The following is a 16,054-nucleotide window of genomic DNA, read 5'->3' as shown; positions in this document are numbered from 1 at the left end:
ACTGCCTTTGCTTCAGCAGTTCACGTCTCCGCCTCCGACATGTAAGGGACCAGTTCAAAGCCTACCACCCTTGAAACTCCTTAACCAACTTCACACTTGGCAATCTTTCCGTTCTGTGGCATTAACAGTTGCTCTGGCAATCTTGCATGTAGTTAAAGTATCAAATCTATTATATTTAGGTCAGGGGTGCCTGTGTGGCTCAGCTGGTTGAGCGACTGACTCTTTTACTTTGGTTCAGATCAAAATCTTATGGTTGGTGGGATTGAGCCCTGAGTCAGATTCCATGCTGACAGCTTGGAGGCTGCTTGGGATTCTCGCTTTCCTCTTTCTCTGCTCCTCCCCTGCTCTTGCTCTCTCATTCAAAATAAACAAATAAACACATAGACTTTAAAAAGTTACATGTGGCTAATTATCTATTCATTCAATAAGCAACTGTTTGCTACTGCCTCACGCAGACCTAGGAATTTGATCACATTATTTCTTCCTTCTCCCTTTCTCTCCTTTCTCTCTTTCAATGATTGTTTAATCCCTAGAATCCAGATTTGAAGTATCCATTCTTACAGGAACTAGTGTTTCCTACTGTAGCCAAAAAAGATTGGTGTGGATACAATAAAGGTAGCTTTGTAATTTATCACACACACACACACACACACACACACACACACACACACACACTTATTTCTTCATTTGGTTTTCTGGCATTTCCAAGTCTGCAGTAAAAGTTTCACTATGGGGGCACGTGGGTGGCTCAGTCAGTTAAGCACCTGACTCCTCATTTCGGCTCAGGTTATGATCTCATGGTTTGTGAGTTCGAGCCCTGCAGTGGGTTCTGTGCTGAGTGTAGATTCTACTTGGGATTCTCTCGCTCCTTCTCTCTCTGTCCCCCACCCCCAAAATAAATAAACTTTTAAAAAAAGTGATTTAAAAAATATTTTTAAAAGTTTCAGTATGAATTTTTTCTCTGGTCTACAACGGGGCAGCATTGTGCTTGTGCAACCTTAAAGAGCCCATTCAAATTTAGGAGAAGCAGACACCTATCCTAAGGAGACACAAACAACTGATGACACTCTCACAGGGATGCTTCTGTGTTAAAAAGTTCAGAAAGTCGAAAAGAGCTCCTGGAGTTGTATTCCAAAATTATGTTCAGGAAGGCTGGTGTTAGCAGGCTTCAACCTGTGGGCAACTCAACAGCAAGCGTAAGAGGACTGGGGACAACAGCTTCTTCTGGCAGAAGGAGAGCCTAATGAAGACTGGTGTAGAATGCATGAGCAGCTCTTTTATGTCAAACTTTTTTCAGGATCCAGCTTGATAGATAAGCTTATTGGCCCTGAGTACAGGGTCTTCTCATCCACACTTTGAACATTACAGGAAATAATTTCCTTCCTTGAACTTTATCAAGCTGGCTATTTATCACAACAGAGCAAAGGGGGATAGGCCTTTTAAAACTGATGTTGAGGGGCACCTGGCCCACTCAATCGGTTAAGCTTCAGGACTCTTGGTTTCAGCTCAGGTCATGATCTCGTCGTTTGTGAGATCAAGCCCTGCATCGGGATTCTTGCATTTGGGACTCTCTCTGCCCCTCCCCCGCTTACTAGCTCTCTCAAAATAAATAAATAAAACTTAAAAAATATAATAAAGCTGATGTTGAGATTGGCAGCCAGGGCAATTCCCCCGGCTATAACTGCAGACATACCAACAGCAGCAGTAATCATGGCGGCAATGGCACCTCCACGAAGGAATCTATGTGCTCCTTGCAAGTAAGTATCTCATTGAAATATGCAAATATCTTTTCTTCAGCATGATTATGAAACATTGCATATTCAAAGCTCAGGCCTTCCTCAAAACTTCTGGGAAAGAGTGGGGTCTGTGACATTTGTTCTTTTATAGGCTTTGTGTGAGGAAAAAAGGTTTTGAAGTCTTTGATCTTTCCAGTAGATTTACATTTGTATATGAAGGTAAATGTTTCCAGGAGCTGTCTGCACCTTTCCTCAGGAGCTGGTCAAAGAGGAGGCTCATGTCCTTGCTCCAGCTGGGGCTAGGAAGAGCATGGTCCTTATAAATGACCTTCTCAGAATAAAACAACCTTGGAAGTGGCCCTGGATCCCTTGACGGTGGAGATTCATCTCCCTGTGGGCCATGCAGGAAGCAGCTTTGCAGTCTGGCTCCAAAGGTGTGTGGGGCTCTCTCTGGTCCCAAAGATTGCATGGCTGCTGGCCAGCACACTCCTCCCCCCATCACAGAGGGGCACGAGACCCAGGTCACAATTATTTCTTTCAGTCATCAAGAGGCAGGTACTAATCTTCCTATTTTATAGATGAGGAAACTGAGGGTTGGTTTAAATTATTTTATTGCCCCCAAACACAAAATTAGGAATTGGTGCAGCTCATACTTGAATCAAAGTCTAACACCGCCTTATCATACTAAACTTTTAGAGCACTTAATTCCTTTACAATTTTGTTCCAGCCAAATCATTTGCAAGCTGTAAAATCTGACTCTTCAAAAATGTGTTGTACACTTTCTGTTTGAAGACTGGCATTCTTCCATCATTAAAAAGGTTCTTTCTCCTTTAGCAAAAGTTGAATGATAAACTCTTCAAACATTTTTAAAATAGTGTGACTTGCTTAACGTGTTTTTTGCTTTTTGTTGTTTTCAGAACATACCAAAGCATTTTGAGTACTTAAAGTGACTGGCAGTATTTCTATCCAAACTTATGTCCAGGGATTCCCTGAATTCCATTTTTGAGTACCTAGCTTTCATTTTGAATCATTGTATTAGATCAAATACCTGCTTCCCTCTGATTTCATTAATATTTCAGTTAGAGGAAGTCATGTTGGGGAGGAAAAGGTAACCAAGCAAAGTGAAAGCAAAACATCTTTGTTTTAATTATGTCAAAGAAGGGACTGAGCTTCAGTGGCTCACTCCATGAAGCGTCTGACTTCAGCTTGGGTCATGATCTCATGGCTTGTGAGTTCGAGGCCTTTATCAGGCTCTGCACTGACAATGCAGAGCCTGCCTGGGATTGTCTCTCCCTTTCTCTGTCCCTCCCCGACTTGGGGGCTCGCTCTTTCTCTCTCTCTCTCAAAATAAATAAAAATAAAACTTAAAAAAATAATAAATGAATATAATGTCTCTCCCTTTCTCTGTCCCTCCCCCACTTGGGGGCTCGCTCTCTGTCTCTGTCTCTCTCTCTCTCAAAATAAATAAAAATAAAACTTAAAAAAATAATAAATGAGTATGTCAAAGAAACTTGGTTGCTAACAGTCCAATTTATAAGAAAAAATCACACAGATGTTTAGAAATTTCCCCAGTTGAATAATAATGCATTCCCCAAAATGAATCAAGTGAAAATGTAGATATTTACCTGAAGGAAAAATGTAATGAAAGAAATAATTCCAAGGACTAGAAACAATAATGAAAATATGTTACTATTCTGTCGTTTTGTTTCAGGATCCTCAACTCTGGTAAAAACCTGTTAAGAAAATATTGAAAGGTTTCAGTTCAAGGCCTAAGGAAGTCATTCTGGGTCTGACTCGTGTCCTGTCAAGCATAGTATTTGGGGGTCAAGATAGCTTTAGTAAAACAGAAGTCAGGGCTGGTTTCCCTAATGCCAAACCTAAAGGTGTGTGTACTCTTCCTTCCTTAGGGGCTGAGAATGCGTCTCTCGTTCCTAAAGGGATCCACTCCTTTTTCTGGGCACACCCCTCTTGGAGTAACTGAGTGCCACAAGAGCCACACCTACTATGTAAAGTAGAAATGAGAATAAATACTGTCTTCTTCTTTTGATGGGAAACCACACTCAATGGCAGTTTGTTTTACAATTTGAACATTTCAAACTGGAGACAAACCTGCCGATGCTGTTTTGGTAAACTAGAGAGAGCCCAGGCCTTCGGCATGAAAGGAGCCTCCTTGAGGTAGGCTTTTTTGGAGGATGGACGGCTGGACAGCCAGCTGACCCAGCACCACACATGGAGATCTTTCCAGAGATGGTAAGAAGGCTCATAGGATGTGTTGGGCTTAGAGAACACAGAGAGTCACCGCTTCCCAGGAAAGAAACAACTCCCTTCACAGTGGGCCAAAACTGTCCTGTAACAGAGCTACACTCCTAATCCAACCTATTCAACTTTATACTCTGTAAAGTAACGACAGCCTTTTAGAGGAGATCAATTTTTGATGATTAGTTATTGCAACCAAAAAAAAAAAAGCAAACAATCAGCAAGCCCTTACTCTGTGACAGATATTCAGATATTCTTCTACACAAATTCATGTATATTGTTCCTTTTATCCTATCACCTCCTAAAGTTTATTATCATCACCACTTTATAAACGGTAACTGAAGCTCAGAGAGGCTAATTAACCTGTTTGAGTTAACACAGCCAGCAAGTGATGACCCAAGAGATAAACATGAGCAATCTAACTCAGAGCCCACAGCCTTAAATTCTGTGTTACAAACCTTCAACAGGCAGATAACTGGTTGCCTAACCAATGTGCTAGCCCCGGATCATTTGCTTCCAGCCTTACTGTTACATGAGGAATGAGAAAAATATAAAGTTCTTAGGCTGAGTTTTTGTTACATACAGCCAAACCCATTCCTATTTCCATTTTTTTTTTCTGATGATGCAAACTGTCTACCTCCCTGACTGTACAACAAATGTTAGAACAGGGATCAGCTCCCTGTGGACCACCAGCCAAATGTCTATATAAAGCCTTAATGGATACTGCCATGTTTGTTTCTGCTTGTATATGGGTGCTTCTGCACTACAACAGTAGAGCTAAGTATTTGCAACAGAGACCATCTGGCCCTCAAAATCTAAACTGTTTACTATCTTACCCTTTAAAGAAAAAGTCTGCTAACCCTTGTCCTAGAACATATGCTCTATGCAATCAGACACTAACTCCTTCTTGGTATTTTTCACCACCTAGAATAGTATATGGCTCAGAGCAGTCACTGAAAAAAATATTTCTTGAATGAATACATTATACATATGAGTATCAACCAGAAATAAGTTAGCCAAGCATGGGTAGAGAGCTGAATATTTACGTAGTTTTTAGTATAATCACAAGTTAGAGTTTCGCATCCTTCATGTAGGGATCAACTTCTTTGTCTGCAATTTTTTCAGCAGGTATGATGGCAAGGGTATCCTCAGCTTGATATATGAACATCTACCATCAAACAGAGAGCATTCCTGCCTGGGTTGTAGCATTATTGTTGAAAATGCCTTCCTTAAAAGCAGGTGCAGACAAAATATGTCAACCTTTCAGAAGCTGTTGCTTTTTGTTTTCATCTTTACAAGTGGGATGGACACCTCACAGAGGCGGCATTCCTGCTTGTGTCCTGACAAGTGCGTCTGTCCCAGAATGGCTCTGTCTCAAGCCAGTCTGACAAGCACACTGGTGACAGGACTTTTCATGACGTCTACTCAGAGCCCAGTGACAGCAGGCAAGAGAGAGTCATCTAGTCGGTTTTGTGACTATTTCAGCAACCTGGGCCCTAAGACAGCAACCAACCGCAAGGATGAAGGAAAGCTTGAAAAAGTAGTCTTTCTATCACAAATCAGATTTGCATTCTTACATCTTCAAGTTGCAGAGTTTCATATGAAGGTCCTCATTTTTTTGTGGCTTGTGTGTACACTTACAAATATAAACAGCTCATTCTTTAGTCAGGCCTCACAAGTCAATCCAAAAAAATGGACATAAACACTTACCCCTATAATCCTTGAAAATATTACTGAAAATGCTGGTTGCAGGCCTCCATTTATAATAGCACAGAATATACCAACCACAAAATAAGGCCATTCAGTTATATTGAGCTTCAGAATCCTCCAGAAGGAAACTGGAGGTACATGTTCATCCTGGGAAACAAAATATGACAACAGGCTAGTTATAAAAAGACTGATCCTCAATTGATTTAATGATGCACAGTTCTTCAGTATGCACAAATTTTTAAATGAAGATTTTTTTATTCCTGTTTTCTTATGAATTGGTGGCTATTTAACTTTTTAAAAAAGATTGTTATATTACTCCTTTATATTTTAAGAAATAAATGCTGTCTCCACAAACATTCAACTGGACATCTGGAAAATCACACTTGGAACAGGACAAGAGGATTTACAAGTAGGGATAAAAGAATAGAGCTATCCATATTTGAAGACCCCTTAGAATCTCTTTAACACTATAAATTCTAATTGTAAAATTCTTGGCCTGTAAATTCTCATGCATACATTCTAACCTGAATCTAAAATGTTGAGATTTGGTCTGTGGAAGGTTTTGGGAGACATGACAGGAGGATTCTGGATAACCCTTTCTTGTTTTGACCCCTACCACCCCACTGCTAGCCCACCAAACTACGAAAGCCGCAGAGAGAGGGTTGAAGACATAACTACATCCTCCTCCATACCAAGTTCTCTTTTGTACCAAGCTTTCTATCTTGGCCTTGTGATGCATGTATACTCTTGCGGGTTGATCTTCTTCTAATTAAACTGGATCCTGAATCTTTTGGAGACATTTCCAAGGCATCAATTTCACTTATGGATTCATAAACTGCATTTTCTAATTCAATTTCATTTCCTCTTGTCTAAAGTAAACAAGAAATATGCACAAGTGGGTTAGGCTGGGAAAAAATAATGAAAGTTAATTGCCAACCATCAGCTATCAAGCAAAGTGGTAATTTACATCATTATAGGAAAGGATAAAGTTGCTGAGGGTTTCTGTGCATGTGTGAATGTGTGATATATTTGAAAATTAAAACCACTGAAGAAGGATTGCCACTGAATATGCTGAAATAACATGACATCCTTTCCCTATATCTTACATTGTGATGTCCTTTTTGTGGTTGTTTGGGCCTCAATCCTATTTGCTTTGGACCAGTGCTATCAATGGGAATATGATCCAAGCCATTCTGTGACCCATACTTGTCATTTAAAATTTTCTCAGTAGCTGAGGAGTCTGGGTCGTTCAGTCAGGTAAGCGTCCAACTTTGGCTCAGGCCATCATCTCATGGTTCATGGGTTCCAGCCCCATGTCGGGCTCTGTGCTGACAGCTCAGAATCTGGAGCCTGCTTCAGATTCTGTGTCTCCCTCTCTATGCCCCTCACCAACACACACTCTGTCTCTCTCTGTCTCTCAAAACTGAATAAATGTTAAAAAAAACTTTTTAAAATAAAAAAATAAATAAATAAAATAAAATTTTCTCAGTGGCCACATTAAAAAATATAAGAGGAAAATCCGTTTGTACTATGTATTTGGTTTAAACCTAATACTGGCATTTCAACATGCAATCAATGTAAAAACTTACTGTGATATTTTGCATTCTTCTTCGGTACCACGTCCTTGGAATATGGTATGCATTTTCTCCCTAAAACACTTCATTTCAGAATAACTACCACTGACATGTCAGTAATTACATGTGGCTAATGCCTACTATGGTGGATAGATTACCTTTCAACGTTTTTAAATGTTTAATTTTCTCTAATTATCCTTCTTTATTTTCCCTCCTTTTAAATGGGGAAAAAATCTGGTCTGAATTCCCCAGTTATTTTTCTCACTTATTAACAAAATCAAGTAATGTTTATTTATAGTACTAAACACACAAAATCAGCTTATACCTGAGACAGTTCAGGAAAATTCTATAGTTGGATTATACCTGCATTGTGACAAGTTTGAAGTAAATGCCTTCCTCTTTCATGAGTTCATCATGATTTCCTTTCTCCACAATGACTCCATCATCAAAACCGGCGATGACATCAGCATTACGAATTGTAGACAATCGATGAGCTACCACTATGGTGGTCCGGCCTTTTCTGGCCTAAAGAGAAAGGTTAGGTTTTTGAATAAATGAACAATTACATGCAAAAATTCATTCAATTTAGATTTACTTGGACACTGTAAAGCCATCTAAACTATATAAGGTACTCTTGCTTCAGTAAATGTATAGTGAATTGATAATGATTTAAAAATGTTTTATTATTAACACAAATATGATAATCACCTAGTAATGTTATGTAAGCTTCTAAATATTCTACTTAACCTCTATCAGCCTCAGTTTACAATAGTAATAAGGGGTTTATACAAAGTAAAAAATGCTACGGTCCAGGCACTGGCCAGTCAGAGCAGACACAGGTCAATGTGCATTACTGGTGCAGACTAGATAGCATCAGTCTGGGGATCCATGGCATCCCATCTCACAGGATCTCTGGATGATTCAGATGGACAAGGAGTGTGAGGCAGCAGCATTCAGTCTCCAGTGTCACACTGATCTGAATTCAAACCTTAGTTCTGCCAATTATAAATTCTAGGATTTTATTCAACTCTTTTAACTTATGTGAGTTCGATTTGTTCACATATTAGTAGATAATATGTGTACTCACATTAGTAGATAATATTAGTACTCACATATTAGGAGATAATATTAGTACTCACTTCTTAGAGTAGTTGTGATGATCAAATAATATAATGTACACAAAGCATTATGATATATGCACTGTAAGTGCTTAATAAATGGTACTCACTCCTAGGTAGAAGCATTATAGAAAAACTGAAGAGCTATGCAAATGTTTTTCTTTTTTTTTAAAGAGTTCCCCATTCTTTTTTTTTTTTTTTTTTAACGTGTATTTATTTTTGAGAGAGAGACAGAACGTGAACGGGGGAGGGTCAGAGAGAGAGAGGGAGACACAGAATCGGAAGTAGGCTCCAGACTCTGAGCTGTCAACACAGAGCCCGACGTGGGGCACAAACCACAAACCACAAACCCACAAACCGTGAGATCATGACCTGAGCTGAAGTCTGGCACTTAACCAACTGAGCCACCCAGCTGCGCCTTAAAGCCTGGAGTTTTAAAGGTCAGTAGGCTTGCCTGGGACAGAGCCAAGAGGGCACTGTGCTGCTCCTGGAGAGAAGGCAGGCAAACAACCTGGGGACAGATAGTGTGTAAACAGCTACCTGAAAAATGCTTGGGGCACACTGGGGGATACTGTTTGCTGTTCTCAGAGCAGGAGGCAGAGTTCATGGAATTGCCCCTTGGGGACAAGGGAGCTGGCAGGCGCCATTTCACATAAACACAGAGTCACCTGCAGGAAGCACCGCAGCACCAGCACCAGCACCAGCACAGGCTGCTTGACTCGCTTACACCACGCTCCACACCCCTGTGCTCTCGCAGAACTGTCCTTCTCGGTCAAGCGTGTCTCATTCCCAGTGCTGTGGACTCCTTCCCCAGAAGACCAGGACAAGCCCTTGCCCACACCATGTCTCTAAAGCCTAGAGTTTTAAAGGTCAGCAAGCTTGGCTGGGATAGAGCCAAGAGGTCACTGTGCTGCTCCTAGAAAGAAGGCAGGCAAAAACCCTGGAGGCAGACAGTATGGAAAGAGCAATCTGAAAAAACATCTGGGGTAAACTGTGGGGAGATTATCCACTATTCTTGGAGTACTTCCCTGTCAGGCAGCATTCCTGGGAACAAAGGAGCTGTCTGGCTGGTGCCACTTCCCTCCCCGGCCCCCTCAGCATAAACAGAGCTACCTGAGGGAAACAGCTCAGCTCAAACAAAGGCTGCCTAACTTGCTGAAACCAACCTCCCCCTCACCATGCTTTGGCGGGACTGCCATTCTAAGTCAGGCTTGCCTTAGTCTCAGAGTGGCGGGGTCCTCCCCGAGAAGACCAGCACCAACTCCTGCCCACTCTACATCTCCCAATCAGAGAGTTCTGCAGGGCCTCAGTTCTGGGGAGTTGGTATGAAGTCTCACTTCATAAGCAGACCAGAGCATACCTAGTTAAAACCACATTCAGGCCAAGGATCAAACACTGCCCACAGCAGACAAGGAGAGCCTCTGCAGACGCCTGGCCTGAAGGATAGAGCAGCCAAAACACAATAGCAGAGCACACATAGCACAAACCAGAGACACTCCCTGAAGCACCAGGCCCTGGATACTACATGACTACTTCTTTATAAGGTCATCATTTTCAGAAGCAGGAGACATAAATGGCCTTTCTAACACAGAGAAGAAGGCAGACACTTAGAACATACTAAGACAGAGGAATTTATCCCAAATGAAAGAACAAGATAAAGCCATGACCAGAGAACTAAGCAAAACAGATATAAGTAACATGCCTGATGGAGAATTTAAAGCAACAATCATAAGGATCTTCACTGGGGACTTGAGAAAAGAAGATTTCAGGGAGATCCCTATCACAGAGATTGGAAACAGGTTTGATGCAATGAACAGCAGGCTGGAAGAATCAAAGGAATGAACTAGTGACCTAGAAAACAAAATAATGAAAAATAATAAAGCTGAACAAAAGAGAAAGAATTGTGGAATATGAGAATAGACTTTGGGAACTCAGTGACTCCATCAAACATAGTAACATTCCTATTATAGGAGTCCCAGGACAGGAAGAGAAAAGGGGGCAGAAAAATTATTTCAAGAAATAATAGCAGAAAAATTCCCTAATCTAACAACAACAACAACAACAAAACCAGACATCCAAATCCAGAAGACAAAAAGAATTCCTATTAAAATCAACAAAAGCAGGCCAACACCAAGACACACTGTGATTAAATTTGCAAAATATAGTGATAAAAAAAAATCTTAAAGGCAGCAAGAAAAAAAAGTGTTAACTTACAAGGGAAAACCCATAAGACTAGCTGGAGATCTCTCAACAGAAACTTGGGAAGTCAAAAAGGAGTGCCAGGATATATTTAAGCGCTGAAAGGGAAAAATCTGCAGCCAAGAATACTCTATTCTGCAAGGCTACCATTCAGAACAAAAGGAGAGATAGAGTTTCCCAGACAAACAAAAACTAAAGGAGTTTGTGACCACTAAAAAAGCCCTGCAAGAAATATTAAAGGGTACTCTTTGAGTGCAACAAAGAGACCAAAAGTGAAAAAGACAAAAAAGGATCAGAGAAAACCTCTAGTAACAGTGACAAAACAAGTAATAAAATGGCATTAAATACAGCTCTATCAATAATTACTTTGAATGTTAATGGATCAAACACTCCAATCAAAAGACTCAGGGTGTCAGAATGAATAAAAAAAATAAGATCCATCTATATGCTGCCTACAAGAGACTCATTTTAGAACCAAAGACACCTACAGATTCAAAGTGAGGAGGTGGAGAAACATTTATCACATAAATGGGTATCAAAAGAAAGCCAGAGTAGCAATACTTATATTGGATAAACCAGACTTTATTTATTTTTTCAATATATGAAGTTTATTGTCAAACTGGTTTCCATACAACACCCAGTGCTCATCCCAAAAGGTGCCCTCCTCAATACCCATCACCCACCCTCCCCTCCCTCCCACCCCCCATCAACCCTCAGTTTGTTCTCAGTTTTTAAGAGTCTCTTATGCTTTGGCTCTCTCCCACTCTAACCTTTTTTTTTCCTTCCCCTCCCCCATGGGTTTCTGTTAAGTTTCTCAGGATCCACATAAGAGTGAAAACATATGGTATCTGTCTTTCTCTGTATGGCTTATTTCACTTAGCATCACACTCTCCAGTTCCATCCGTGTTGCTACAAAGGGCCATATTTCATTCTTTCTCATTGCCACGTAGTACTCCATTGTGTATATAAACCACAATTTCTTTATCCATTCATCAGTTGATGGACATTTAGGCTCTTTCCATAATTGGCTATTGTTGAGAGTGCTGCTATAAACATTGGGGTACAAGTGCCCCTATGCATCAGTATTCCTGTATCCCTTGTGTAAATTCCTAGCAGTGCTATTGCTGGGTCATAGGGTAGGTCTATTTTTAATTTTTTGAGGAACCTCCACAGTTTTCCAGAGTGGATAAACCAGACTTTAAAACAAAGACTGTAAAAAGAGGCAAAGACGGGTATTATATAATCATATAGGGGACAATCCAACAAGAAGATATAACAATTACAAATACTTACGCACCCAACATGTAAGCACCCAAATACATAAAACAATTAATAACATAAAGGAACTAACTGAAATAACACAATAATAGTAAGGGACTTTAACACCCACTTACATCAATGGACAGATCATCTAAACTGAAAATAAACAAGGAAACAATGGCTTTGAATGACACACTGGACTAGATAGATTTAACAGATATATTCAGAACATTTCATCTTAAAACAGCAGAATACATATTCTTTTCAAGTGTACATGGAACATTCTCCAGAATAGTTCACATATTAGCCAACAACAACAACAACAAAAAACCTCAACAAACACAGAAACATTGAAATCATACCATGCACCTTTTCTGACCACAACACTATGAAATAAAGTCAATCATAAGAAAAAATCTGAAAAGACCACAAATACATGGAGGCTCAACAACACGCTATCAAACAATGAAATGAGTCAACCAGGAAATCAAAGAAGAAATTTAAAAATACACGGAAAAAAATAAAAATGAAAACACAGAAGTCCCAAACCTTTGGGATGCAGCAAAAGCAGTTCTAAGAGGGAAGTATATAGCAATACAGGCCTATTTCAAAAGCAAGAAAAATCCCAAATAAACAACCTACTCTGACACCTAAAGGAGGTAGAAAAAGAACAACAAATGAAACCTAGAGCCTTAGAAGGAAGGAAATAATAAAGACTAGATCAGAAATAAATGATATAGGAAACCACAGACTAGGTCAATGAAATCAAGAGCTGGTTCTTTGAAAAAGTTAATAAAATTCATAAACCTCTACCCAGACTTATCAAAAAGAAAAGAGCAAGGACCTAAATAAATAAAATCACAAATGAGAAAGGAAAAATAACAACCGACAACACAGAAATACAATTATAAGAGAATATTATAAAAAACTATATGTCAACAGTTTGGACAACCTGGAAGAAATGGATAAATTCCTAGAAATATATAAACTACCAAAACTGAAACAGGAAGAAATAGAAGACTTGAACAGACTGTAACCAGCAAAGAAATTGAATCAGTAATCAAAAAACTCCCAACAAACAAAGTCAGGGCCAGGTGGCTTCAGAGGTGATTTCCAGTAAACATTTAAGAAAGAATTAATACCCATTCTTCTCAAACTATTCCAAAAATAGAAAAGGGAGGAAAACTTCCAAATCCATTCTATGAGGCCAGCATTATCCTGATACCAAAACCAGATAAGGATTCCACTAAAAACAGAACTACAGGTCAATATCCCTGATGAACATGGATATAAAAATTCTCAATAAAATACTAGCAAACCAAATTCAACAATACGTTAAAAAGTCATCCACCACAATCAAGTGGGATTTACTCAGGGTAGTTCAATATTCTCAAATCAATCAACAGGATACCCCACATTAATAAAAGAAAAGAACCATATGATAATTTCAATAGATTCAAAAAAAGCATTTGACAAAGTACAACATCCATTCATGGTAAAAAGCCCTGAACAAAGTAGGTTTAGAGGGAATACACCTCAACATAATAAAGGCCATATATGAAAAACCCACAGCTGGAGCACCTGGGTGGCTCAGCTGGTTGAGCATCTGACTCTTGGTTTCAGCTCAGGCCATGATCTCACAGTTCGTGAGTTGAAGTCCCACATCAGGCTATGTGCTGAGAGTGAGGAGACTGCTTGGGATTCTCTCTCCTTCCTCTCTTGCTGTCCCTCCCCCCGCTTGCACACTTGCTCTCTCTGTCTCTGTCTCTCTCTCTCACTTTGTCTCTCTCAAAATAAAATTAATAAACTTAAAAAAAGAGAAAAACCCACAGCTAATATCATCCTCAGTGGGAAAAAACTGAATTTTTTCTCTATGGTCAGGAACAAGACAGACATGTCTACTCTCACCACTATCATTTAACATAGTACTGGAAGTCCTAGCAACAGCAATCAGACAGCACAAAGAAATAAACAGCATCCAAACTGGTAAGGAAGAAGTAAAACTACTTGCAGACGACATAATATTCTATATAACCCAAAAGACTTTACCAAAAAACTGCTAGAACTGATACATGAATTCAGTAAAGTTGCAGGATACAAAATCAACATGCAGAAATCTGCTGCATTTCTAGATATCAATAATGAAACATCAGAAAAGGAATCATCCATATACAATTGCACCCAAACCAGTAAGATACCTAGGAATAAATCTAACCAAAGAGGTGAAAGACTTGTACCCTGAAACTTTATAAACACCAATAAAACAAATTGAATATGACACAAGGAAATGGAAAAACAGTCCATGCTCATGAATTGAAAGAACAGTGTCAAAATGTCTGTATTACTCAAAACAACCTATAGATTTAATGCAATCCCTATGAAAACACCAACAGCATTTTTCACAGAGCTAAAACAAACAATCCTAAAATGTATAGGGAACCACAAAAGACCCCAAATAGGCAGAGCAACCTTGAAAAAGAAAAGCAAAGCAGGAAGCAACACAATTCCAGGCTTCAAGTTATATTACAAGGCTGTAGTGCTCAAAACAGGATGGTACTGGCACAAAAACAGACACAAAGATAAATGGAACGGAAGAGAAAACCCAGAAATGAACACACAACTAAATGCTCAATTAATCTTCAGCAAAGCAGGAAAGAATATCGAACAAGAAAAAGACAATTTCTTTAACAAATGGTTTTGGGAAAACTGGATAAATAACCACATGCAAATGTATTAAAGTCGACCACTTTCTTACAGCAACACAAAAATAAATTCAAAATGGATTAAAGACCTAAATTTGAAACTTGAAACCATAAAATTCCTAGAGCAACAACAGGTAGTAACCTCTTTGACACTGGCCACAGCAACTTCTTTCTAGACATGTCTCCTCAGCCAAAGGAAACAAAAGCAAAAATGAACTAACAGGACTTAACTAACAGGACTTAAGCTTAAATAAAAAGCTTCTGCATAGCAAAGGGAACAATAAACAAAAAAGGCAACCTACAGAATGGCAGAAGTTACTTGCAAATGGCATATCTGATAAAGGTTAGTGTTCAAAATATATGAACAATTTATAAAACTCAACACTCAAAAAAATGAATAATCCAATTAAAACATGGGCAGAAGACATGAAAAGACATTTTTCCACAGAAGACATCCAGATGACCAACAGACACATGAAAAGATGCTCAATATCACTTATCAGCAAGGAAATACAAATCAAAATCACAGTGATCCATTACCTCACACCTGTCAGAATGGCTAAAATCAACAACACAAGAAACAACAGGTGTTGGTGAGGATGCTGAGAAAAAGAAATCCTCTCGCACTGCTGGTGGGAATGCAAACCAGTGCAGCCACTGTGGAAAACAGTATGGAGGTTCCTCAAAAAATTAAAAATAGAACTACCCTATGATCCAGCAATTGCACTACTAGGCATTTACCCAAAGGATACACAAATACTAATTCAAAGGGATACATGCACCCCAATGTTTTCAGTAGTATTAGCTATAATAGCCAAATTATGGAAATAGCCAAAAAGTATCCATCAACAGATGAAAAGGTAAAAAAGATGTGGTATATATATACAATGGAATATTATTCAGCCATACAAAAGAATGAAATCTTGCCATTTGCAATGACATGGATGGAGGTAAAGAGCATTATCCTAAATGAAATTCAGTCAGAGAAAGACAAACACCATGTGATTTCACTCAAATGTGGAATTTAACAAATCAAACAAGCAAAGAGAAAAAGAGAGAGGGAGGGAAACCAAGAAACAGACTCTTAACTATAGAGAACAAACTGAGGGTTGTGGGAGGTTGTTGGGGGGTGGGTGATGGGGATTAAGGAGAGCACTATTTTGATGAGCACCAGATGTATGGAAGTGTTAAATCACTATATTGTATACATGAAACTAATATTATACTGTATGTTAACTAACTGGAATTTAAATAAAAACTTAAAAAAAGGTCTTCACATTCCTTGTCCTCACAGAACTAGCCTGGTTACCAATACATGCCAGAGACCAAGCACACAAGACTGGCACAGTACACTCAAATCTGATTTCGTGAACAAGTCATGTGAACTCAAGGATTGTAGGAAGGTCAAACTCTGTTGACAGTCAAGGAATTTTCATGGCCCACGTAAGTTTCCAACATCATCAGTTCTCTGCGGACAAGAGGTTTCTCATTTCCGGTAG

At 39.2% G+C, this 16,054-nt stretch overlaps 1 protein-coding gene across 4 annotated transcripts in view; it reads right to left on the bottom strand.

The window, feature by feature from the left end:
• ABCB1 (ATP binding cassette subfamily B member 1) overlaps positions 1–16,054 on the bottom strand; it is a 113,227-nt gene that overhangs the window by 37,969 nt on the left and 59,204 nt on the right. For all 4 annotated transcript variants that reach the window (XM_053218511.1, XM_015085874.3, XM_053218512.1 and 1 more), the window contains 4 exons: positions 7,640–7,801; positions 6,395–6,571; positions 5,703–5,849; positions 3,362–3,469 (listed from right to left, as the gene is read on the bottom strand). In XM_053218511.1, the coding sequence (XP_053074486.1) occupies positions 3,362–3,469; positions 5,703–5,849; positions 6,395–6,571; positions 7,640–7,801 (594 nt within the window). The remainder of the gene's footprint in view (positions 1–3,361; positions 3,470–5,702; positions 5,850–6,394; positions 6,572–7,639; positions 7,802–16,054) is intronic.

This window comes from Acinonyx jubatus, chromosome A2 (genome assembly GCF_027475565.1).
Source record: "Acinonyx jubatus isolate Ajub_Pintada_27869175 chromosome A2, VMU_Ajub_asm_v1.0, whole genome shotgun sequence".
NCBI lineage: Eukaryota > Metazoa > Chordata > Mammalia > Carnivora > Felidae > Acinonyx > Acinonyx jubatus.
The sequence above is the reverse complement of the archived record's forward strand: the minus strand, read 5'-3'. Positions and strand labels throughout refer to the sequence as shown.